Source organism: Gymnoscopelus microlampas (genome assembly GCF_963454915.1).
Source record: "Gymnoscopelus microlampas genome assembly, chromosome: 8".
NCBI classification, from domain to species: Eukaryota; Metazoa; Chordata; class Actinopteri; order Myctophiformes; family Myctophidae; genus Gymnoscopelus; species Gymnoscopelus microlampas.
In genome coordinates, this window is record NC_139945.1 from 22701888 (window position 1) to 22729311 (window position 27424).

At 41.0% G+C, this 27424-nt stretch overlaps 1 protein-coding gene across 1 annotated transcript; it reads left to right on the top strand.

Annotated features, from left to right (window-relative positions):
* The first annotated feature begins 535 nt into the window (after positions 1-535).
* On the top strand, positions 536-27066 carry LOC311051110 (nucleotidyltransferase MB21D2). Its single transcript, XM_084065510.1, has 4 exons — positions 536-828; positions 9909-10291; positions 14399-14737; positions 21153-27066. Exons 1-4 carry the CDS (start codon positions 555-557, stop codon positions 21723-21725), a joined length of 1569 nt encoding a protein of 522 aa, XP_083921636.1. The 5' UTR covers positions 536-554; the 3' UTR covers positions 21726-27066.
* The last annotated feature ends 358 nt before the right edge of the window (positions 27067-27424 follow it).

Consider the following 27424-nt stretch of genomic DNA (forward strand, 5'->3'; position numbering starts at 1 on the left):
TAAATGTTTTTAAGACATACCCGGAAGTAGCACCCGCAGAGGTAACATTACTGATTCCCCTACTGGTCAAATGTTGAATTGCATCTTCTAGTGCATAATATTATGGAACCGGCTGAGGAGAGAAGCTATTTAAACGCTTTTTCCAACTCGTTGGATGTATTTAATTGCGCGCTAGAAGTCAAAACATCTGAGAGCATTTCAAAAAACCTTTACTTTTTGGATACGATGTGCAGAAAGGGGTAAGAAACATGTAAAGTGAAAAATATTCGAAAATGTCCCGCTAAAACGGCACCGGGCCACGTAGGACCTCATCTCGGAGCTACATAGTGGAGGGAGAAGTTCTAAATGGGATTTTCTATGTATGTGGTAATTTTTACATCTACTATTACTATATAAAAATGTCAAAATCGATACAAAAAAATACATCTACGATGCAGAACCTTTATTGTGTAAACCGGAAGCAGCAGCTCCAGGAGGGGTCCTTTCAATACGAGTGTTGCCTTGACGACGCCAGGCTGCTGTTCCAGTCAGATCAGTCCCAGTGAGGCAGCAACATGGCGGCCACTCTGTCCAGTCGGGCTGGTTCTGTGTCCAGTCTGCAGGGAGGCAGCAGCAGCACTAGTCCCACCGCCACTCCCTCCTCCTCCAACACCAACAACAACAAGCTGCAGCATCTCGGCGTCCCGGAGCTGGACTTCAGGTCCGGCTCCAGGATGGAGGAGCTCAACACACTCATCCAGGAATTCAGCAAACACGACCAGAGGGAGTATGACGACCAGCGGGCTCTGGAGATCCACACGGCCAAGGACTTCATCTTCTCTATGCTGGGTGAGATCTATGTTTGTTATTGTGTTATTATGTGATATATAGATCCACACGGCCAAGGACTTCATCTTCTCTATGATGGGTCAGATAATATGTGTTTTACTATCTTTAGTTATGAGTAGGCTATGTTCTCTATGCTGGGTCAGATTATGTTTTTACTATCTTTATTTATGAGTATATTCTCTATGCTGGGTCATATTATGTTTTACTATCTTTATTTATGAGTATATTCTCTATACTGGGTCAGATTATGTTTTTACTATCTTTATTTATGAGTTTATTCTCAATGCTGGTCTGACATAATGTTTATTATTGTGTTATTATTATATGATGATGATGGGATAGGTATATTATATAATTTATGAGCATAATTATATTCTTAGTGATGGGTGAATAAATATATTTATTATGCTGTTATTATGTATGATCATCTTCTCAGTGCTGGTTGATATATGTTTATTATTGTGTTATTATCATCTTCAATATGATGGGTGAATATATTAATATGATATTCATTTATTTATGATCATCTTCTCAAAACTGGCCTGGGTGAGTGTATTATGATATAATTATATGATTATATTCCCAATGCTGGGTGATATATACTTATTATATTTATTATTACTTTATTTACGATTATCACCTTATCATGCTGGTCGACATGCTGCCAACTCTATACATAATTTTCTCAATACTGGTTGAGGACATTTACATTATAAGTATTATATAATTATTTGTGATCTCAAAAGCTGTGTGTGAACCAGCCCTTCTACCATAGATAGATAGATAGAAGGGATGGGACGATGATCGTTATTATCGTTTATCATGATAAAAAACTGTCACAATAATCGTATCGCAGAGATTTTAAGTTATCGTGAAATTGTCCTTCATCATACACTAGGATGAATTGAAGCTTTTGTTGAGTTGCAAATTCAGTAAACTTCAAAAAATAGCAGATGTACAAGCTCACAACATGTTGCGTTGAAACGCGGTGTGATCTTGTAGATCTGCTATTTTTGGTGAACGTTCCCACCAGAATAGGGATGCTGGGGGTTCAAGTAGTTAACAAAAGTGGCATTTTAAGTTTTAAGCATATTGATTATCGCGATAATATCATTAATCGCAATTATTTTTGCCACAATAATCGTGACATGTAATTTAAATATCATCCCATCTCTAATAGATAGATATATAGATAGATAGATAGATAGATAGATAGATAGATAGATAGATAGGATCTATGGATGCAGGGAGGAGAACTCAAATGTCTTGGGCTTTCCTGTCAATATATTGATTACCAGTTCAATTAGTGTTGTGCTGCGTGTGTGTGTGTGTGTGGGTAATGATTTTGTTAACGGTTTGTTAGTGTGCTTTTTAAACACTGTTGTAAATGGTAATTGTACAGCCTGCTTCTCACCATGCAAGTACATGTCTCTAAACCACAGTCGTTATTTTCTGAAAATAATTCCACATAGTCATCCCTAACCAGCTTACACATGATACTCATGGTGTCTTCACCTTGAAATGGTCCTCTCTCTCGCTGATGTCAGCACGATGACCATTTTAATCTATACTTTATTTAACCCATTAAGACTTGAGGCTGATTCTACAAATGCCTTCTAAATCAGTAGTTCTCACACTTTTTTTTGCCAAGGAGCCCCCACATTTATATATATATATTTGGCCGCGGGCCCCCCTTCTGAAAATGTTTTTTTTTTTAAATCACTTTAAATTTTAACATTCAAGATTTTTCAAAAATGTTCAAAAATAGCAGATATTTTTGAATAGCCAATGCTAAAATCTAAAATGACACAGATGCTTTCCCGGTTTTAATTGGTTCAATCCAGCTTTTTCATTGTAAGTTGTTGACAGAAAGTGAATGTTTGAGAGGAGATTGTCAGGAGCAATTTGGTTCCATTTGTACACTCTCAGAGTTACAGACCTGTATGTCTCAGAGTTACAGACCTGTATGTCTCAGAGTTACAGACCTGTATGTCTCAGAGTTAATACAGACCTGTATGTCTCAGAGTTACAGACCTGTATGTCTCAGAGTTACAGACCTGTATGTCTCAGAGTTACAGACCTGTATGTCTCAGAGTTAATACAGACCTGTATGTCTTAGAGTTACAGACCTGTATGTCTCAGAGTTACAGACCTGTATGTCTCAGAGTTACAGACCTGTATGTCTCAGAGTTACAGACCTGTATGTCTCAGCGTTACAGACCTGTATGTCTCAGAGTTACAGACCTGTATGTCTCAGAGTTACAGACCTGTATGTCTCAGCGTTACAGACCTGTATGTCTCAGAGTTACAGACCTCTAAGGGTCCATTTGGAACTCCCTATAGGAATAGTTAAAGGGAACCGTTAAGGAATCGGACCGTTAACCATTCAATCAGGGAACGCATCTGTGTCATTTTAGATTTCTTTGCTTCTGGGGAAGCAAAGATTTGAGTTAAATATTTTCGCTTGAAAAAAGATATATTCAAAGATTTTCTAATAGCAAATATATATATTCAAAGATTTGCTCATGCTCATAGCTTATGTTTTGAATAGCCTAAGAAATCTAAAATGACACAGATGCTTTCCCGGTCTTAATGGGTTAAGAGGGAATCGTTAATGAACCGGAATCTTTGAACCCCTAAACGATCCCAACCATAGATGTAAGCAACACAGTTGCAGCAAATCTAATCTAATAATGGCAGTGTTCGATGTAGTTGTGTGTCAATGTGCATTGACAATACTGTGTTGACTACTGACTCACACCCATGGCTCTGGCCACACCTACATTATTAATTATTAATTTGATTAGCTGCAGCTGAGTTGCTTACAAATGCCTGCCATTGTTTTTAATGTGCTGTAGTTTTTAACCTGATCTGGAAAACAAACGTCAAAATCAGCCTAGTAGGGTTTTCATGGCCCTTTAACAGCAGTCATGTAGTTGAAACATAGTCGTCATAGTAACAGTAGCCTAGGCGATGTGGTATTATTGAATTTGTACATTATCCTTGTCAGCTCAGACTAGGGCTGGGCAATTAACCGAAAATATATTGAAAGCGGTATTTACTGTAGAACCAATAACTAGGTTAAACTTGCTCAAGTAGGTCAATCAAATAATCAAGAACTCAGTTTTTTTGTGGCAATCCTTTAAATGTCCTAATCAATGAATCAATGAAAAATGTGTATTCAGTGATTGGTTTTTGGCCCTGCTGTGGGAAAGCATTCTGAGAATCAACCCAAAATGCATGTCTGACTTAGCCTGGCTCCACCCCCTGAATCGTTTGCCTCGCATTCAGGGTCTGGTGACGCTGTCGAAGGCGGGTGTTTCTCGATTGAAAATCTGTACGACGAATCGGGATCGGGATAATCCAGTATGAACCAATCGCCAAAGAGTCTTTGAAAAAAAAAACGTTGGCCACGCCCCATCTCAGAAATCGGCTGCATTGAGAGGGCTTTCAGACTGAATAATGGAGTGAAACGAAATGAAAATTCAGGCTGAGTGTCAGGCTATGACTGACTATTTACCACTGCCGGACTTTTGAGGAGAGAAAACAATACATTTCCAAATCCACATCTATTCATAGAAGACTACAGTTGTTTCATTATATCACACGGATGATTACACGGTAAATAGCATTCAGGTAAATATATTTTAGGCAAATAAATAGCTCAGGTTCTTTTTAACCAGACAAATGGTTTTCTATCAAATCCAGACATGGATCGGCACTCAGCAAAGCACCTCCATTACAGTGTGACACTATTTATAGATCAGGCTCAGGTTGGGCTCAGGCTCATTGAACTTCTCTCCTTTCATTGACAATGAAAGGAGAGAGAAGATCAATGAGTCTGTTTTACGTCTGAAGCCTGACGAGTGGGAGTGAGAATGCATTGCTGGATGCGATTTTTCTTCTTCACAACACTTGTGACGCAAAATAAACATTGAATGAGTCACATACAACGCATGTACAGTAGGCCTTCAATGATTTCTCTGCGGAGGAGGGTGTTCTTCTTTCGGCTAATTATTCCCATTGGGGTCGCCACAGTGGATCATCTCTTTGAATCTGGTTCTGTTTTCTGCGTTGTCCTCGGTCACTACAGCCACCTGCGTGTCGTCTCTCACTGTCTCACCGCATCCATGACCTTCCTCTTCTCCTCTTACCTGGCAGCTCCATCTTCAGCATCCTTCTCCCAATGCACCCCTCATCTGCACATGTCAGAACCATGTCATCCCTTGCCTCTCTTGCTCTATCGCCAAACCTGCTAACATGGGCTGATCCTGTAATGTAGTCAGTTCTGATTATGTCCTGCCTTGTCACTTCTAAAGAAATCGCAGCATCCTCAATTTTCCTGTGTTTTCGTCAGTGCCACCGTTTCCCAGCCGTACAGCATGCCGTCAATCAATACATCTGCCCTCTCACTCTTGCTGTCACCCTTCTGTCACAAATCACTCCATTTGTACACTGAGAGTGTACAAATGGAACCAAATTGACCCGTAAGGCCCCATTTGGTTCCATTTGTACACTCAGTGTTGTGGGGGGTCTTTGAAATTAAATGGCTTGAGAACCACTGCTCTAGTGCAAACACAGATGATTTAAGCGTTCACACGAGCCCAGCTCAGGACAGAGTGGCCTCGTTTGTCCTCAGAACCGTCAGGCTAAAAGTGTTTCATAATCACATTTATCTCTAAATACAGTCTGACACCGTCGGCCTAGAGATGAACATGTACCCACTTTATCAACTACTAGGCCTACTGTATGTCTCTCAGATGATAGATAATAATAAGCAGCACTTGCCGTAGCACTTGCCCTAGCCTTAACGACCTTGCAGGCTTATGCCAAGGTTAAAATGTAATTTAGATAGTATGTTATGTATAGACAGATGGCAGGTCATTTGTAGACCTGGCATCCTATAGTTATTTTTTTATATTATATTGTTACTTTAGACTGATAATTGGTTTACCTATGATCATAGATTTCTATCTCTATGCATTTCATGTATTACCTTGCTTACTGTAAATCGCTCTGGATTAATAGGTCTGCTAAATTGTAATTTGTAATACTGACTGTACATACTGGACTAAATACTACAGTATATATAATCTAAGACATCTATCAGCTTATAGATGAGAAATACAAAAAACGCAAACATTAGGACTGTGTGTCTTAGATTAGAACTTGGTGATATATTGGAATAATATCGATATTGTGATATGAAACTAGATATCACGTTGCATTTTGGTTGTTAGTTATATTAGATGCCTTTATTGATCCTGCGGGGGGAAATCAGTCGCCCAGAGGCAGCACAGCAGTTAAGAGTTACAGAGTTACAGGTAAAGAGGTAAAGAGTACAGTAAGTAAAGAAAGTACTATCATATACAGCAATATATTATATTATATTGTCAATATAGCTTAAAAGGTCTTGTATACATCATGGGCTGTATACATCATATCTGCAAATAACTAGTGTTCTTTTTCTGTGTGTGAATTTGGTCTGAAAGAAGCAGTAGTCAGCCTCAATATGCTGTAACATTTTCTACATCGAGGTTGCCAATATCACCCAGGCCTTTGTGTGTGGAGGACAGCATTCATTATCATACTGGATCTCCTCCAGAACCGGATTATAAATCTACTAGACCCTGTCAGCAAATCCCCTTCTCTGTAACGCACACACGCACACGCACACGCACGCACGCACGCACACACGCACGCACGCATGCACGCACGCACGCACGCACGCACGCACGCACGCACGCACGCACGCACGCACGCACGCACGCACGCACGCACGCACGCACGCACACACACACACACACACACACACACACACAGAATTCCTCTGTCTTTAGCTAAACAGGCTGACAGACGTTGAGAAGGGTAAATCTGAACTGATACAAACTATAAAAATACTATACTATATTGTACTACTACTACTACTAGTTTAGTTTAGTTCGTTTATTTCGATCCACATAAACAGTATCACAAGACATAACACACTGTAATCTAATGATTCATTCTGGTTGATAAAAAAGGCATAGGTTGAAGCTCAAAGCTTATTTATGCCTATCCTTCATGCATGTTGGTTTATGTTAGTTACATAATTTACAAAGTTGAATGAATATTGAAAATATTGAATGAACACTCAAAATATTTTGTAATTACATTCAAGACTACTTGCGTTGTTCGTAGTAATCGAACACTCGAAAATATTCAATATTTACATTCATGTCTTCATACTGATACACACTATTGCACACAGATATACACCCGAATGTGTGCATATACCCATATACACACATTCTAATATACATACCGTTTATATACACACACACACACACACACACACACACACACACACACACACACACACACACACACACACACACACACACACACACACATAATACTACTACTACTACTACTACTACTACTACTACTACTACTACTACTACTACTACTACTACTACTACTACTACTACTACTACTACTACTACTACTACTACTACTACTACTACTACTACTACTACTACTACTACTACTACTACTAATAATAATAATAATGATAATACTTTATTTATGCATTCATATTTCTGTGAGGGTTGTTCTCCTGTTTTGTTTTTGTATGTTATTATTTGGTGTTCATTGTTCATGGATCTGAAATCAGTCCATACAGTAATATCTCAGGTATGACTTAATTCAGCAGATAAATCGACTCATTCCTTGCAGAAAAACCTTTATTATTCATCGCCGCTGTCAGGAAGAAAAAGGAAAAATGTCCTCAGATATATTTATTATTAATAATATATAATAAAGGAATGTGTAATGCTCCCAGTAAGACACATTTCACCAGAGTACACCTGTCTGCATGATATGTAATCTAATGTCTAATAAAATAGGTCAGACTCATCATTATTGATAGCTAAGATCAAGAATATATAGCAGTAATTATGGTCATCATTTCTTTCCACAATCATGTATCTTTAACATTAACCCATTCAATCCGGGAACGCCTACTGTGTCATTTTAGATTTTTAGCTAATATTTTATACTTTGGGCTATTCAAAAATAGCAGATATACAAGCTACGAGCTCGTAGATCAGCATTTTCTTTTTAAATGTGCGAATTTTTTTGCAAATCATTGAATATATATATTTTTTCAAGCGAATATTTTTAACTCAAATCTTTGCTTCTGGGGATTCTACAAATGTCTTCTAAATCTAAATCCTCTAAACAAATATGTTGTTATAATATCAGTGGTTCTAAAACTTTTGATATCTAAAAAATGATATGTATTTGTCCACGGACCCCCATCTCAAAATATTTTGTTCCAGAAGCTGTGATGTGAGTTAAAAATGTAAATACATATTCAAAGATTTGCACACATTTTCATTTAAAAAAAAAAAGTGTAGATATACAAGCTCATATCGCTGCACTCAGAGCCGCGCTATGAGCTTGTATATCTACTATTTTTGAATAGCCAAATAAATCTTAAAATGACACAGATGCTTTCCCGGTCTTAATGGGTTAAAATGGACGACTCCTCTCCTCTCCTCTCCTCTCCTCTCCTCTCCTCTCCTCTCCTCTCCTCTCCTCTCCTCTCCTCTCCCCTCCTCTCCTCTCTTCAGTGTGTTAGTCAATCAGTGCCTCTCTGTTTCAGCTCAGGAATGCTGTGGGTTGCTGCCAGTCTCCTGTTTGTCACCATGCTGTGTCTGTGCGTGCGTGTGCGAGCGTGTGTGTGTGTGTGCGTACGTACGTGCGTGAGTGCGTGTGTGCGTACGTACGTGCGTGCACGTGTGGAGGGAGGGAGGGAGGGAGGGAGGGAGGGAGACAGTCTGGAGTCAGTGGAGAGGAAGTAACCGGCGATATGCAGAGAGAGAACATCCTCTCTCATCATGTCATCCTGACATAATAAGAACAGAACAGAATGAACCTAAATAGATGCTGGTGAGCGCAGCAGATACATCCTGCTTTATCTATCTGCTGTGTTCACACAGTCTCTTCTCTATTATTATGATGATGATTATTACTACTCTTTATAGAACATAGTTGTCCTTGAAGTTTTGTTTCTCGACAATCAGTTTGTTAATTGAGACAACAAAGCGGCTTGCACACTGGTCTGTATTTTTCATCTGAAATTCGTTGCACTTAAAAAAAAAACAAATAAGACCTTTAATATGGCTCCAGTATAGCAAAGCACCAAACTGGGCAATGAAATAAACATTGAAACAATCGGGCTAATCCCACAGCTGCTTAATCAGAACGTTAAACTCTCCTTGCTTTTTAGTGATCTCAGAATGGACCTAATATTTCCTCTCTTTTTTTCAAGTGAGTGGAACACACAATCGTCCTCACTGCTTGATGAATATTTTGTTTTGTTCTGCGAAACTTTCCGCACTTAATAACCCACATCAGACTCAGTGTGCAAGGTGGGTTTGTGTAATGTTTTCTATCGGATGACGGTTAAAAAGAACGCATACAAAAAATACTGACTCAGTAGCAGTGGTGTAAAGTAACATAGTACATGTACTAAGTACTGTACTTATGTACAATTATGAGTTTTTTTTACTTTAATGGAGTATTTCAAATGTTCAGTACATTTACTTATACTCCACTACATCTCAGAGGCAAATATTGTACTTTTACTCCACTACAATTATTTGAAAACATTAGTTACTAGTTACTTTGCAATTATCAATTATTATATTATAAAACATACATTAACCACTTAAGCCCTTTTTTATACATTTGAAAATAGACGATCTACAAGCTCACGACGCGGCGCATCGCGACGCGTCGTGAGCTTGTAGATCGTCTATCTTCTTATCTATCTTGTAGCCCTATTTTCAAACATTTTAGTACTTTTACTTTTGGTACTTTAAGTACATTTTGATACCAATACTTTTGTACTTTTACTCAAGTCAATTTTGAATTCCAGACTTTCACTTGTAACAGAGTATTTCTAAATTGCAGTATTGATACTTTTACTTAAGTAAAATATCTGAGTACTTTTTCCACCACTGCTCAGTAGAAAGCTCCTGAACTCTCTCTATCTCTGTCTCTGTCTCTGTCTCTGTCTCTGTCTCTCTCAGGCATGGTCCAGAAGTTGGACCAGAAGCTCCCGGTGGCCAACGAGTACCTGCTGCTGTCGGGCGGCGTCAGGGAGGGTGTGGTGGACATGGACCTGGACGAGCTGACCCCGTATGCGCGCGGCGCCGACTACGACATGGACTTCACGCTGCTCGTGCCCGCGCTCAAGCTGCACGACCGCAACCAGCCGGTGACGCTGGACATGCGCCACTCGGCGCTGTGCCACTCGTGGCTGAGCCTGCGGCTGTTCGACGAGGGCACCATCGCCCGCTGGAAGGACTGCTGCACCATCGTGGACCACATCAACGGAGCCACTAACTACTTCTTCTCCCCCACGCTGGTGGCCGACTGGTTCCACCAGTCCATATCGCTGGTCCTGCAAGAGGTACTGGAGGTTCTAGGGGCACAATGGTTGATCGAACTAATCTTTGTGATCTATTATACATCCTGTTGTATTAAATATTAAACAGGTTCAGTGGTTAATTAGACAAATGAAATGTAATATTTTCGCATCGATTTGTTGATCTATAAAAATAAATACATAAATATATATATATCTACTTATATAATCGGCGAGTGACTTCCGAAACAGTTTCGTACCGTTTACCGTGCGCACCACCGACACCGAACGGCGACGGCTTTAGCCGAAACAACACGAGCGGCCGCCATTGAACTCTGCGCATCTCCACAACAACACACAAGCAGGTCCTTCGCTTCAACCCCCCCCCCACCTTCTTACGTACCTCTTTTGTTCCACCCAGGCCGTTACTTTCACTTCACTCATGTCTCGATCACAATATGTCCGTCCTTCACGTGCCATGTACATCCCAAACACACAAATAAACGGCGACGGACACACTACAGCACGTTGTCCTGCTACATCTGGTAAACAAACCAGCGTAGGTTCATGACACCAAAGGATTCGACAGTGATGTCATCATTATGCAACCCGGAAGTACAAATACCAAGGATACGTCAGTGATGTCAGTCGGGATGCCAGGTTTTCAAAAACAAGCGACAGAAACAAGCAAGGACGTTCATGAAAAAAAAAAAACAGCCGAAGGGGTCCGCCATGTTCCAGGGGGGTCCCCGGGGGTCCCAACACTCCCAGGGGTCCGCGGACCACCACGTAAAAAAGAAATATAAACATTTTTGTTCATTTTTTTTAATTTATTTTTTTACTTTTGGACAGTTCTATCCCACCATTTTGGTACCCCAAAATAAGCGCGCCCTCACAGCCCTAGAGCCCCGTGCGCGGCTGGGGTCGAGGGGGGCGTAGCCCCCCGAGACTCTAGTATACAGTGTTGGGAAAGTTCACTTAAAATATGAACTAGTTCAAAGTTCAGTTCACAAATTTTAAAATGAACTAGTTCAAAGTTCAGTTCATAATTCAAAATTTTGAACTAAAGTTCATGGTTCAAAAAATGAACTAGTTCAGTTATTTTTCGTTCTTTTTTTTCAATATATATTAGTGCTGTCAGGCGATTAAAATTTTTAATCGCGATTAATCGCATGATTTGTGTAGTTAATCGTGCGATTAATCGCATATTAATCGCATATTAATCGCATATTAATCGCATATTTTTTATTGGCTCAAACTTGAATGATGAACTGAAAAGCAGTGCATTGTATTGTATATGGAGCAGGATGCATCCAAATATATTATTTATTATTATTACTATACTTTTATTATTTATCCAATTCATTATAAAACCAATGTTATTTATTTAATTTTCTTATACATTATATCCTCTCTGGTGTACATACACAAAGCACCCTATATTTATTATTTCCAGTGGTGTAAAGTAACTAAGCACATTTATTCAAGTACTGTACTTTATTTTTAATTATTTCAAACCTTGAGTTACTAGTTACTTTGTAGATTTTACAAATACATGAATCACTTCAGCCCTATTTAAGTTTTGGCTATTGGAAAATAGCCGATCTACAAGCTCACAACAGGTCACGGTGCGACACAGTGAGCTTGTAGATCTGCTATTTTCTAAAGATTTTCATTCATCTTGGGGGGGGCTGGGGGCTTGTCAAAGTGAGTGTATGACACTGTTAACATCAAAAGCCAGGTGCAGAAGTCCACTTTTAATGCCAAAATAAAGTCGGGTCGGACATCCAGACTACAATATGACGGTCATTCAGAGGTTCGGGGGCCGGGGCTACCGTCCTAAAGTCGGCTGTTAGGCTACGGTGCTACGACGCATCAGCCACGTTGTTGTTGTGACATGATCCCAAACTCATTTCGCCGTTCCGCGGTGTTTACTTATTAATTCAGCCCAGCTTCAAGTTAATTTTGTCGGCAGTGAAGCCAAGGAAACAACACCGATACTTTGGAAGAGACACAATTCAACTTCCAAATGCTTGTGGCCGGGAAATGAGCTTCGCAGAGCGGATAAGGTGTCAGCTCTTCGCCCTGGCCGAGTGGCCGTAAGTTCTGTCTGTGCTGCTCGGACTAGTCCGCGCTGCGCATATGAATGTTAGACACAGACTTGCTTTTCTCTTTTTTTGGCTGATGGTGCGTTCAAGACGCCTCGGAAACACAGAATAGGATGAAATACAACATGACAAACCGATGTAACCATGGAAATTTGGGAAACTCTTGAACGAAGTTGAACGAAGAGAGAACGCCGTTCACAAACGCCAGAATGAACGCGTTCACGATAACGTTCATCTATCGGATATACAGTACGTTCAGTTCACGTTTGCCCAAAATATGAACGAGTTCATGAACGATCGTTCATTGAACGCGTTCAGGCACAACACTGCTAGTATATATATATATAACATCTTCTCGATTATTCAATTAACAAATATAGTTTTTGGATAGAACAATGGGTAAGAAAATAATGGATAGTTTCAGCCCTAGTAGGTTCTATCAGTCCATATCTGGTAATACTGGAGGTATATCAGCTCATCATGTTATTGCGACCGTAGGTCGCACTTACTACAGAAAGCTGCTCCAGGTGTCCGTCCGTCACTCCGTCACTCCGTCACACACGTCACACTTTTGCCCTGCTCATATCTCCGCACCCATTGCCCCGATCCATGCCACATTTTGCACACACACTCCTTACCTGCCAAACTACACCCTCCAAGGACCCCCGGAGCTCCAGGGACCCCCAGCTGCCTCGGGGACCCCCAAGTGTAAAAAATGAGCACATGTGGACAAATTACCAAATGACCACCCCAACGGGGCTGCTCACGGGGCATTCCCGGGGACCACCCACTCCTGGTGCTCCAGAACGGATGCAAAAGTGGTGGCGCCCCCAGTGGAGGACCCCCTGCCACTGCAGCTCACATAAAATGCCGTAACTCGGGGGCTTGAGCCCACACAACTAGAAACCAATCGCCGTTACAGCCCTCTTCTGTATACATGTGACCTACGGTCGCTTATCTCCCGATTAGGGAGTCTTACTGGTTAGAGCCAAACTGATGCTATCAGCATATATACATAATATCCATAATCCATAATACTAGCTTGTATTTACAATTTATAATAATAATAATATAATATAATAATAATTACTGCAGGGATATTTATATATTCTGATAAAGCTGCTGCTTTATTTCTGCATGTCAGAAACTCTTTATCAAGGACATCCTATCGGATCATTTCATTCAGCGCTCATGTAAATTAATTGGATTGAATGAATTACTGTTGTTGCAGCTGACAAGGACACACATGGGATTCAGAATGAGTTTTGGGTTACAGTGTGCAGCTGATAATAAAGTGACATAAGTAGGTACATAAAGGTCCCAATAGTTCATGGCCATCTGATTTGTGATAGTTCTCCATGGCACACTGAAATGCATTTTCATTTTCACAACTGTTCACATGAATATAACTCAAATCAAATGAACAATTATTGGAATTAACGGCCATTATCAAAGGCAAACCTACAGGCCCACAGACAGACAGACACATTGTATTGTGTTGTGGCGTTGTGTGGTATAGATCAGTGGTTCTCAAACTTTTTCATGTCAAGGACCCCCAAATCGACACTTATTAGCCCGTGGACCCCCATTCGAAAAGATAAGCTGCAGGGACCCCCATAAGAGAAGATTTTTACGGCTCTCTTGCAGTTATTCTCAACCATTTTAGTTTCAAGGACGCCAGTTTGACATGCATTAGGCTACGGACCCCCATTTAATGGCATTTCTATCCTGGGACCCCAATTTATATTGTAAAATCAATGTTAATTTAACTCTGAGAGTGTACAAATGGAACCAAATGGACCCGTTAGCGTCCATTTGGTTCCATTTGTACACTCTCAGAGTTACAGACCCATAAGGGTCCATTTGGTTCCTAACTATCCATCATTTACTTGGGGACCCCCTGGAACTTCCTCAAGTACCCCTGGGGGTCCCCGGACCCCACTTTGAGAACCGATGGTATAGATCCAGAAGATATTTCCTATATAGACAGATCTGTCAGATGTCTGACACATTGTAATGTGTTGTGGTGTTGTGTGTGTTCTAGATCCAGAAGAAGCCGCAGAGAGGCATGCCCCGGGTGGAGAAGGTGGAGCGCAACGGGACGGTGATCTCGGTCATCCTGGGCGTGGGCAGCAGCCGCATGCTGTACGACATCGTGCCCGTGGTCTCCTTCAAGGGCTGGCCCGCCGTGGCCCAGAGCTGGCTGATGGAGAACCACTTCTGGGACGGCAAGATCACCGAGGAGGAGGTGATCTCCGGCTTCTACCTGGTGCCCGCCTGCTCCTTCAAGGGCCGCAAGGAGAACGAGTGGCGCCTGTCGTTCGCCCGCAGCGAGGTGCAGCTCAAGAAGTGCATCTCGTCCAGTCTGATGCAAGCCTACCAGGTGAGCCTGCGCGTGTAATGCGACCACGTTTTTAGTTTGTACGGTCTATGGTGTGGCTCTGCAGGAGTCTAGCCGCCTGTAAGAGGGTCTGTCAGGGTGCTCGGGCCACCGCGGAGGTTGTGGGTTCGAATCCACCGCGGTGCATCCACCAGCTATGTCGAGTGTCTATACGAACACAATTGACCCGTGTTCGGGGGAGGGAAGCCGGGGCGGGGAGGGTGATATTTGCAGTTACACATACTGTACTCCTACCTGTCAGGGGAGAGTGTTGGGCGGGAGGTGTTGGATGAAGGCTCTACGTCCTCCCGGTGGGGGCTCCTCACTGGCAGGTGAGTCAGTAGGATGCAACAGCACAAATGTGTGTGGGGAGGAATCAATTGGCATAACGACTACATTTGGGAGAAAAGGGGGTAAAAAGCAATAATCAATCAATCAAACTTTATTTATATAGCACATTTAAAAACAACCGTAGTTGGCCAAAGTGCTGCACAAATTAAAAAACAAAAACAGAGCAATAGATGCGAGCAAGTATTCATAGAGCATGTAACCTATGTGTGCACGGGAAACACACACAGACCTATCGTTAGACTCAAGTACAGACATAGATGAGGATGAAAGATTAGATCAAATTGAAGTTAGACTCAACTGTCGGTAAAGGCCAGGGGTTTAAAAAGAAATAAGAGATTCTGTCTGTCTGTCTGTATGTGTGTCTGCAAACCGATGGGCCGATTTTATAGATTTTATTTCCCATTATTGTTTTTTACTATTTCAAATATTTTAATTTTATTATGGAATGGGGCTCTGATCGGGCCTGCCCACACTAAAAATGAATCATGCAAAAGTTACAAAAACTAAATCATCATATCTGATGTCATGCATTCTTTCATCCTAACCCTTTTCAGCTTCTGTGAATCAAGACTTCCTTATGATACCTGAAAAACTAAATAAATACTAAGTTTAATTAACCCTATACCACAACTAAAACTAGTAAATTTCTAAACCTAAAACGACTTACCAGACTCACCAGTAAAGCTAATTAAAACCAAACTAATCTACTAAACTAAATAAAAAAACGAATACATATTTCTAAACTATAATAACTCTTATGAGTAAGGAACATTGCATTTGTAATAAAACGTAGAGATGCATTGGTGATTCATTCACTGAATGAAGGCCTTGTAAAACAGATGAGGCTGCATGTGTAATATACAGTCTGTCACCAACATAAGCAATCACAGACATACACAACATGTCACCATAATAAATCACAGACAGGAAAGTAGCTTCCACAAGCTTTTTCTTGGCATTGGAAGTAAAGCTAGATTTATTTCTGAAATCAAATCCAATCCTTCACTTAAGCTCTGTTCAGATCAAAGTTTAGTTTTTTGGGGATCAATAGTTTTTGTTGTTTTGTTTTTTTTGCCAATTCCCCCATGTGTGTATTATAGTCCCTGTCTCTGCCAACCCGTATTGTTTGGTCTGTGATGGGTTTAGGCTGCTGATTTACCCCGCCCACCCAGTCCCGCTGGATTTCTGACCATTATCGCTCATTCAAGCGATGATTTCATCCCATACCAGCACTAGCAGTTTATTTTCGACCGGCCTCTCCCCTCTGCAGTAAAGTTTAATCCACTCAATCCGGGAACGCATCTGTCATTTTAGATTTCTTTGGCTATTCAAAAATAGCAGATATACAAGCTCACCGAGTGCCGCACTATGAACTTGTAGATCTGCAATTTTTGAAAAATCATGAACATTTGTGCAAATCTTTGAATATATATTTTTTAAAGCGAACATTTGTAACTCAAATCTTTGCTTCTGGTGGTCCCTGGATCAAAATATTTTGAGATGGGGGTGTAAATCCTAACAGTTTTTAAAAAAAAACCTATGTTGCTACAGTATATCAGTGGTTCTCAAACCTTCATGTCAAGGATCCCCAAAATGATATGTATTTGGCCGCGGACCCTCATCTCAAAATATTTAGTTCCAGGGACCCCCAGAAGAAAAGTTGTGAGTCACAAATGTTCCCTTTAAAGATATATATATATTCAAATATTTCAAAGACAAATTTTCACGATTTTAAAAAAATTAGCAGATCTACAAGCTCATAGTGCGTCACTCGGTGCCGCACTATGTGCTCGTATATCTGCTATTTTTGAATAGCCCAAAGAATAGAATAATGGTTATAGCTAACATCTAAAATGACACTGATGCGTTCCCAGATCTAATGAGTTAAGTACCGCCTGCTTCAGGTGGTACTTAACCGCCTGAAGCAGGCGGTTGAGAGGGACAGGATTTGACCATTTCAGCACCCCGGACAGAGACACAGTGGGCTGCCCTCAGTATTAGCGATATCTAGAGAGTTGCGTCATGCTTTGATCTCGCTGCAAAGCGGGATGTTGCCTCCTGTAGTTCCAAACATTGGAACTTCCTCATTGAGATAGATAGAGAACTTCCGTATTCCATTCTTACAATGGGAGTCTATGCTAGTGTCGTCACTCTCATAGTTATATCACGCTGTTCAGTACTAAAGACCATCTGAAATGGAAACGTATATCTCTGCTGTCGGGTAGAAACCTCTTATCTCCATATTTTATTTTTTTGTACATCGTACTACAGCATCACACAAAAGTAGATCCACAAGCTTGTAGATCTGATACTTTTGCTGTTTTTGAATTTGAATCCTAAAAAGTAACAGTTTTGGACATATGGTTTCCACCCGACAGAGATGATATAATATATACAGTATTTTGCCCCTTTCGAGCATATTCGTGGTCATAATGGGGACATACTGTAGTTAACAATAGATGTAATATCAAAATATGTCATTGTCAAAAGTGCAATATTGAGTACTCCCTATCAAACTAAAATGTCATGTGTGCTGCTTACATCAGCAGGTACCAACCAATTTCAGCCAATAATATGTGACAAAATTTGACTGGGAGACATCTAGTCATCTAGCATTTTTTCATTCTTATTTTTTCATGTCATATGAAAGCAGGGAATCATAGCAAAATAATGATACGCACACGTTTCGGTCTATTAGACCTTCATCAGGTTATCTTAAGATAACCTGGTGAAGTTCATTGTTGTATTCCCATTAAATATCTTTCTTGCATTTGAAGAGTTTTTTCTTTCAGCCAATAATATCATGACATGCGTCTGTCAATCAAGCCTCCACACAGAGCTGTGATTCATTATTCTACAAACACCAGAGGGCAGTGCTGTGTGCTATATGCAATTGCCGTATCCAAGATGGACGGAGGATGATCTAATTTTGAAGCTAAACAGTACACTAAAAATGTGTTTATGAAAACGTTTGAGGTTAAAGATGCAGTGAGAAAAGCGTTAGTCAACAGTGCACTGCCTTGTTTGATATGTTTCACTTTGTGGTCCGAGCTAGGTGACCTCCAGGCGGGGTCATTGTACTCTCCATGCCCAGGATGAGTGCTCATAGCCGGGTAAGAGACGTGCATACAGCCGCTGCTATAGGTGCTCCTAGATCAAATAGGTGCTCCTTGATCAAATGCGATAAAACATGAAAAAAAGATCCGGGCACCCAATAGTAAAAGGAGGAAAAATCCTTTATTAACCTAGGGCTGTTTTTATTTGGCTGATTAAAATCCGCTTGGCTTTTAACCAGCCTTGTATACTTTGTCGTAGGATGAACAGTAAAAATAGCAGTTCTACATGCTCCCAATATGTAAAATTGTGACGCGCTAAGCTTTTAGATTAGATTAGAATATTTTTTTAAATAAAGTGAGGTTTCTCACCTTCAGGAGTATGGTTACAAGGACCAACACTGTTGGTCAAATTACATAACAATATTAATATGCGAATACAATGTGTGGAGTTGGCACACGTCCTGTCCCCTTCTAAATGTGTCAATCTTAGCCAATTGGACCTGAACCAAGACACTTTTGGAAAGGAAAAGAATGTTTATGTGCACTGACAACTGGCAATGCACTTGACAATGACAACCTACCTTGCTACCGCTACTACGGCTATAAAGTGTTTTTATTGGCTGGAACGGACCCTTTTCACATCAGACATGTTGACAGGTAAACAGCTGAAGGTAATAAAGTTAATAGTGGGTGTGGTTTCATGTAGGTGTTTCCGTGTGCCAGCAGGACGTTAAATGTACAGGAGTTGTCCATGCTGCACACAGTAACATCTAAATAAAGTAAGCAGGCTTTGTTCAGGCTGCAGGCAAAACCTGATTTGTTTCTCAAATCTGATCTTTAGGACTGACTGTCCACAGTCACACCCCAGACAATTTACATTGTGGTCCTCTTCACAAAAAAACAAACAAACAAAAACACAGCACAATACATCAGACAGATTGCAGTCAATGCAATTTAACCACCTAGGCATGCGGTTCAAATCTGATTCACAAAAAGAATCGTACTATTTGTTGTTGTGTTTTTTGTTTGCTATTGAGACTTGATAAAACCAATCTGATCTCAATCTGGATAGGCCAAAAATCATATTTGGCCAGCATTAACAAAATAATAATCATAATAATAATAATAATACATACAATTCATACAGCACTTTTCTTGATACTCAAAGTCGCTTTACACAACAAAACAAATAAAATCAACTACTTTATTAAGAGAATAACTAGTTAAAGGCTAAAAACTAAGCAAAGAAAAAACATTAAAACAAACATAGCCCCAAGCTGTGCTACTCATATGCTGAGTTTGTGGAACTGAAACACACCAACAATAATGTTATTACCTTCAGCTGTTTTTACCCATCAAAATGTCCTTTCGGAAGTTCACAATGTCATTTTTGTGTATTTTCCATTTTCCAGGAAATTACAAACTATTAAATTACATCAATGAAACCTTGTTTTATATATATAGAGAGAGTCTGGCGTATGCCTGTCCATCAGCCCATGACAAATATTCTAAACGTTTTGATTCCATGGGTTTTTGAATCTCTGACTTCAGATGATCTGAAATGCTGTATTTCACATGACAGACATTATCCTCTGCAAAGTTCCTAAAGGAATACTTTACCCCAAAAGTATTTTTTTCCTATGAGCCTTGAATTCATGGAGAATACATGATGAATTGAAGACAATAGGGGACCATGATTAACAGCTAAACTATATCAAAACTCACACAACTGTCACAGTATATATATTTCAGTACTGTATGTCTTGTATCCAGTACATGTCCTCATTATTTCCAAAACACCAAAAATTGCTCTACTTTTACTATTTTAAAAGACTTCCAGAGTTAACAGTGTTCCGTACGAGCGAGGAACGCATGCGCAACACCCAGGCACGCTCCTCGTTCTTGCATGAGCCTATTTATCTCCTGTTTTTAAATAGTGAAGTTTAAGCAACATTGCTGTGTTTTGGAAGTATTGAGGACACAGACTGGATACAAGACACTTGGGCTGGAGTTTATAAACAGATTTCTGATGTAGTTTTGCTGATCCTTATTAACTTAGTATTCTCTTAGTCTTTAGATTCTTTATTTACCGTGAAGGATTACAACACAAACAAAAAATCTTCATTAATTCAAGGCTAGATTTTTTTTTTGCCATTTATTTAGTAAGAGTAGCCCAAAAAAATGTACCCCCTTTTTCTCCCCAATTTAGTTGTTATGCCAATTGATTCTTCCCCACACACATTTCTGTGTTGTCACTGCTGTCGTATCCTACTGACTCACCTGCCAGTGAGGAGCCCCCACCGGGAGGACATAGGGCCTTCGTCCTACTCCTCACGCCCAACACTCCCACCTGACAGGTGCCCCCAGCCTGCAGGATTAGGTGGAATGACCAATATCACCCTCCCCGCCCGGCTTCCTTCCCCCGAACACGGGCCAATTGTGTTCATATAGACGCCCGACAGCGGCATGGGGGAGGAGGCGGGGCCACGGTGGATTCGAACCCACAACCTCCGTGGTGGTGGGCAGGGACCTTAAACCACTGCACCACCCAAGCGCTGACAAATGTTTTAATATTTAGAATAAACCTCTCCAGTCGTGTTGGACTTAGTGAACACTAGCTGATTTCACTGCAATCAATGACTTCATCTGGTGTGGTGATGGATAGGGGTGCAACAGTTAATCAAAGTAATTGATTTAATTAAGAAAAATAATCAATTTGAATAAAATAATACATCTTCAAAAACACAGAAAATAGGCTAAAAATAAATAAATATGTAATGACAAAAATGTGCTCCTTGATTATTCGATTAATCAAAAAGAAATTGATATAATAATTGCTAAGAAAATAATCCATAGTTGCAGCCCTGAAACGCATCAATAACTTCATCTGGTGTGTGGTGGTGGTGCCGGAATCCACTCAGCCCTCCATGGTGTCAGTATGATCGATGCTCGCAGACCTTGCAGAGGGTGGGCGGACAGTAACTCATCTCCCTGTCTCTCCTCTCTGACAGGCGTGTAAAGCCATCATCATCAAGCTTCTGTCGCGCCCCAAGGCCATCAGCCCGTATCACCTGCGCTCCATGATGCTGTGGGCCTGCGACCGGCTGCCCGCCAACTACCTGTCCCAGGAGGACTTCTCCGCCCACTTCCTGCTAGGCCTCATCGACGACCTGCAGCACTGCCTGGTCAACAAGATGTGTCCCAACTACTTCATCCCGCAGTGCAACATGCTGGAGCACCTGTCGGACGAGGCCGCCATGCTGCACGCCCGCAAGCTGTCCTCGGTGCGCTCGGACCCCGCCGAGCACCTGCGCACCACCATCGAGCACGCCAAGGCGGCCAACCGGCAGACGTCGGACGCCCAGTGGCGCGGCGGAGGCAGCGGCGTGGGGGGAGGAGGCGGGGCCAACGGGCTGCCCTCGCCCTCGCAGTCGGACGCCGGCGGCGACAGCCAGCCCGACGACCGGCTGGCCAAGAAGCTGCAGCAGCTGGTCACAGAGAACCCGGGGAAGTCCATCTCGGTGTTCATCAACCCCGACGACGTCACGCGACCTCACTTCCGCATCGACGACAAGTTCTTTTGATCCTTTTCTCCTTCTTCTCTCTGAAGACATGACAAGAGAGGGAGGAGGTTCTACTTCTGTTTGTGCTCCTCTTCGCACTTCTCTCCCTCCTGTTTATTTGTCCTTCCCTCCGTTTTTCCTCTTAGAGGAGGAGTCTTCGAGAGGAAGGACGCGTCCTGTTCCTCCGTTCCGTTTGAGGTGTCCTTCAAAGGACTTTCTCCTAGACTGAATGTGTCCCCTCCTCTGTTGATGTCCTCCTCTCTCTCTTCCTCCTGGTTTAATTTGAGTGAAGTCAAGTGAGGTGATCGTCTAGATATGTCTGCCACTTTTCTTAATTTTTCTATCTTTTTTATATCCTCCCTTCTTGCCTTCTTTCCTGACTTCCTTCCTCCCTCACTGCGTGCCCTGTGTCCTCACCTGCTGAAGGCCTTCTGTGATGAACAAGGTGAATTTTAACACTGTAGGTTGGAGGTGAGAATCCACCTTTAAAATACAGTTCACACGTCATTCCACCTTATCCGCAGCTCAGTCGAGATGATGACATTCCTAAATGCATTTTATTCTTTTTCTTTTTTCACCTGAAATTCAGGACTCAGATATTTCAAACGTCCACGGGGTGATGACTGGTATCTGTAAGGTTATGTTCACACTGGCAGTCCAGATCAGATTGTTTTTTATCAAGCCTGAACTACAGAAAAAACACAAGGAAACAGATTTCTATGTAGATTTGAACCACATTCCTAAGTGGCTTGAAACGTGATTCAAATCTGATGTCTTAGATTGATTGAATACTTTATTAACAGTTTGCAAAAACAATTACAGATGTACAGTTATACAATAATGCTAAAAGGACAACACAAAAAGCCCATTGTGGTCCTGTGTATTCAATTCACCAAGAATCAATAAAAAGGTGTGTCCCAGTCTGGACACTTCCAGTGTGGACAGTCAGTCCTAAAGATCAGAAACAAAACCGATTTGTCTGTATAGTCTGAACAAAGCCCCAAGTTGCAGAAGAAACCTGCAACATTCAACTCTGCTGTTCACGTAGTGTTAGTTGTTTGAGAAGAGAAAGAGACAAAATGTACATCATTAGAATGACATCGCATAATCACAAAAATATAACGGATTTATGTTCATACGTTAAACGACGAAGCTGACACTCTTATCAAGAGAAATTTGAAACAAGTGCAATTGTAGAATAGGCTTTAATTACATCCCCACAGCCATCGAATGATGTAGAAGACTAGTAGGGACTCTGAGATTGAACCCTGTGGAGAGCACCAGAAGAAAGTGGATTGTGTTTTGGGGGTTGAATTGTAGCTGTTTGAAACCCGTTTAGAGGACGGTTGGTGGTACTAACACTAGATGTAACTGTAAATATATACATAGAATGAACTGAAGAGATGGTGCTTTGAACACGTAGATAGAGACCGGCTAAGCCCAATTTATACTTTGTCGTACGATAGTGTCACGTGCCTGAAATAGCCCATCTATAAACTCACAACACGCCGCGGATATGACACGTTGTGAGCTTATAGATTGCCGTATTTTTGGTATGTGGCGCCGTCGCATGATGGAATTAGAAATCAGGGTGGACGACTCGGTTTGATTTTGCACAGAATGTTAAAAAGAAAAAAATACAAAAAACAATCTCCCTTTCTCTCTCTCTTTCTTTTTCTCTCTCTCTTTCTCTCTCTCTCTCTCTTTCTCTCTCTCTCTCAATACTGGTCACTCGGTGTTCTGAAGAGAATTGTGCAACTATGAATCATAATTGTATAGATGTGTCATATCTGTGAGAGAGGGAGATGTTTCTTTTAGACCCACACTAAGATAATGTCACATTGACCTTTCTCCCGCCACTTTTCTCTCCAGTGAGCTACATTGGTTTGTATTTTATGTTTTATCAGAGTTATGCGTTTCAGTGTACTGTAACTTGATGAATTTACCGTTTCCTAACCTCACTGTAGTTTCTGTCCGGGTTGTTTCTCTGTTTTTGTATTTGTTTTTGTTTGTTTTTATGATGGAACCGTGTTCTGTTCACCTTCCAGTCCACCACTAAATGCTTTTTGCTCACTTCGTCGGCAAAAATAAACGGTGAATAGTGTCGACTGAACAGTGTTGATGTGGAACATGTGCGTTCGGTGAGCTGTAGTGGAGCGTGTTGTCGTTGACGTGACGTGTTGCAGTCACACCTACAACCACATATATTAGGTAGTAGGGACTAGTCAGTTTTTAAGCTTTTTTTTTGGTTCATATTTTTTCCAATTTAGTCATTATGCCAATTCCTAATGGGCTCTATGTGCAGCAGCCAAATTAGAATGAAATTGGGCCTCTTCCTTACTTCCTTACCAATGATACTAATTAAGGCTCTGTTCCATTCTGGTCAAACAGAGTCAGGGTGCTGATATTGTGCATTTTCACTCACTGGAAACACTCTGTTGCACCCCTGGGTCTCAAAGTGTTCCTTGAGGGGGTTCCAAATGGCCCCTAATTACGGGTGTGTAACTCTGAGGGTCCATTTGGTTCCATTTTTTGTATAGTCTCAGAGTTATGATGGTCCTTGAAATTAAAATGTTTGAGAACCACTGTGCGACACCTAATGGAACAGAGTCTTCAATTAGTATCATTTAGGTAACACCTGTGAAGGAAGTAAGGAAGAGGCCCAATTTCAATGTGGCTGCTGTGCATAGAGCCTATTTCCCCCACTCTCGCGTTGTGCCTGTGAATGCTGTTGGTCGCGTGGAAGGGTGTAGACAAGCGCGTGTCTCCTCTAATATTCGTAAAGTCGGCAGCCTCTTCTCACTTGACAGTGGAGTTTCACCGGGAGGGCGTAACGCATGTGGAGGAACACCCTGTCCTTATGCCTGATTTATACTTGGTAGCGTGCCGGACGCGTTGTGAACTTGTAGATCGACTATATTCGATGCGTGACACGATGCACGCAAGTAGTTACAATATTCTCCCTAACAGATTTACAAGCTAACAAGGTGACGTGTTGTTAGCTTGTAAGCGACACCGTTGCACTACGGAGTATCAATTAGGCTTAAGATGGTGCCGGTACATTGGTCATGTGACCACCATCCGCTTGTGCGAAGGTCGCCACCCGAGAATGACTTATCTGTCGGCGTGCGGTGTCTGTAGAGGTCTTAAAATGTTTTAAACGTAATTATATGAATTAATTCATTCAAGGCCTTTGATCAGGGGTCTTCAACAGGGGGTCCGGGATCCAGTGGGGGGCCTCAGAATAAACTACAGGGGGTCCGCAAAATTTTTCTGTGATGGGGAACATTAGCCGGAAATAGCTGATCTACAAGCTCACAACGCCGTTGTGAGCTTGACCAAGTGAAAAAGAGCTGATCAAGTAGAGAGCCAACGGTCAAGTTGACAAAATAGTGAGGGTTTAAAAGGTTAACTGTCTGAAAATACACATTAACAGGAATACAAAATATTAATAGAAAAGATAATGTATGTCAAACAAGTCGATAAAATATCTATGAAATCCATGAAAAAGTTGAATCTGCAACACAGTTTTATACAATATGTAGTTGGGGTCCCTGCTTCATCTCTCTCTGCTAAGGGGTCCTTGGCCTGAGAAACCTCTTGAAGACCCCTGCCTTGTTGATTCAACCAATAAATATAATAATAACCCAAATAGAGCAAAGTACATAAGACCTGCAATCTGGAAGGTGTGCTTTTGTATTCAGGTTAGCATTGGGATTAATTAGGCTTTACCTTTATTCTTTATTCTGGTTTTAAGACGGTCTCGATGTTGTAGTCTCTGGAACAGAATGAATGCGTTTCCATTTGCATGTATTGCTGACAGTCAACCCTGTGTTTAGTTGAACTGATCCCAGAACGGTTCCTGGAAGAAGGAAAGAAAAAGGAAATGCCAAAATACTTTCAGAGAACCGTCTGATGTTCACCACACCCTCGTCCTCAAGTGCAATTAGTGAATACACACACACACACACACACACACACACACACACACACTATGCAGATATGCACATAGACCTACCTGTGTTTCATCAAGGAAGGCGCCTTGAAACATGCAAAACTATGTAATAATACAAATAATAATGCTGATAATAAACACATCTCTCATTAATACCATATTAACATACTTTTAGGACAGAAGAACCACACAACATGCCCACCACACCCTAACACACACTACTGCATCAAACAAGTGCCACATAGACACTCCTGATTGGTTGAAGATGACGTTGTAATGGATAATGTCATCACGGTGTTGTTTATGTTTTTGTTTATGTTCAGAATCCTGCTGCTGTTGTTTATTAATATTATGTTGTATATGATCCTTTTTTCTCTTTTTTTGAATGGTTCAACGTTACGTTTATTTGGTTAATGCTTTAAATGGCAGCTCCTCTCTTCCTGTGTTCGTGATGGGATTTACAGCATGATATATGATGATCATATACTGATTAGTACTGTATATGTTAGAGCTTGACTGATATATGGGTTCGGCTGACATATCAGTCATTATTTGACTTTTATGACTCTGCGATTATGCAGCTGATGTGTCCTGATTCTTAAACCACTTTCAACCTGGCGTCCCTATTTTGGGCATATCGTTATAGGAGAAAATCTTCAATAAATGGTTTTCAAAAACTTAAATATGGGTCAAAATATCAGTAATCTGTGGTCTAGGACGCTCCAGCATCGTACACGAAAATCTGGTATCTGGCTGTCTCTACATATGTGTATGTGTGTTATTGTATGTCTTCAAACTGGTATATGGAAGATAGTTGGGTCAGATATCATGTTCATTCTTGTCACCAAACCACTTTAAAACAATGCAATCCATAACATTATTTAGTATGGTTTCATACATGATAACTAACACAACTGCAGTGGTTGTAGTTGGTCTACCTGCTCTTCTATTGAGACCTGTAGATCCTGTTGGGGGTTAGGACACCCAATGGTTTACAAGAGGTATTGCAACAACAAAACATCAAAGTTATGGATTGCAGCTTTAGCTCTGGTGTCCCTATTTTGAGCTTGTCCTTTACTTTGCCATATACTATAATGAAAATAGCTTGTCTACAAGCTTACAATGCATCACATTTTGAAGAGTTGTACGCTTGTAGATGTTATTTTCACTATTCTTTAGGTGGGGGGAATGACATTTTATGAGTATTTTTGAAAAATGTGCCCAAAGTAGGGACACCAAGTCCCTGCTTTGAGATTGTGTGTTTGGGCGTACACAGCTGTTATCATCATCTAATTACACTCTTGAGACGGAGAGAGGAGCTGTTATTCACAGCGTTAAAGGACTCCTGGTGTAGCTACTGTTGTAAATAACACTGGATAAAGTGCAGAATGGTCTGCCTCATCAATTCTCACAGTGTGCGTCTCCCTTCATTTCAGGACACATGCTTTTCTTTTGTGTCTCAGAAGGTCAGCGTGTCCCACCTCAGCAAGCTTTAGCAGGTCAAAGCACTTTTATGGGCTAAATGAGTACATTTGGCTAGTGCACATGTAGTAGGCCTAGTAATAATAATAATAATAAAGAAAAATAATAATAAAAACAACAACACATTTATGGATTTGGTGAGCGGTTTGCAGAGCTCATTTAGAACACAACAGCAACATTAAAAGTCATTAAGAATGAAACAAATAGTTTGACTTTTTTTATTTAACTTTCGGGAATAGAGGATTTTTATTTTAACTGGATATACTCTGGCTTTTTTTCCGCA

Excerpts from the sequence above, each read along its gene's own strand:
- LOC311051110 (XM_084065510.1), top strand. The coding sequence starts at position 555 with ATGGCGGCCACTCTGTCCAGTCGGGCTGGTTCTGTGTCCAGTCTGCAG. Across the intron at positions 10,292-14,398 it reads TATCGCTGGTCCTGCAAGAG|ATCCAGAAGAAGCCGCAGAG; the intron begins GTACTGGAGGTT and ends TGTGTGTTCTAG. Across the intron at positions 14,738-21,152 it reads GTCTGATGCAAGCCTACCAG|GCGTGTAAAGCCATCATCAT; the intron begins GTGAGCCTGCGC and ends CCTCTCTGACAG.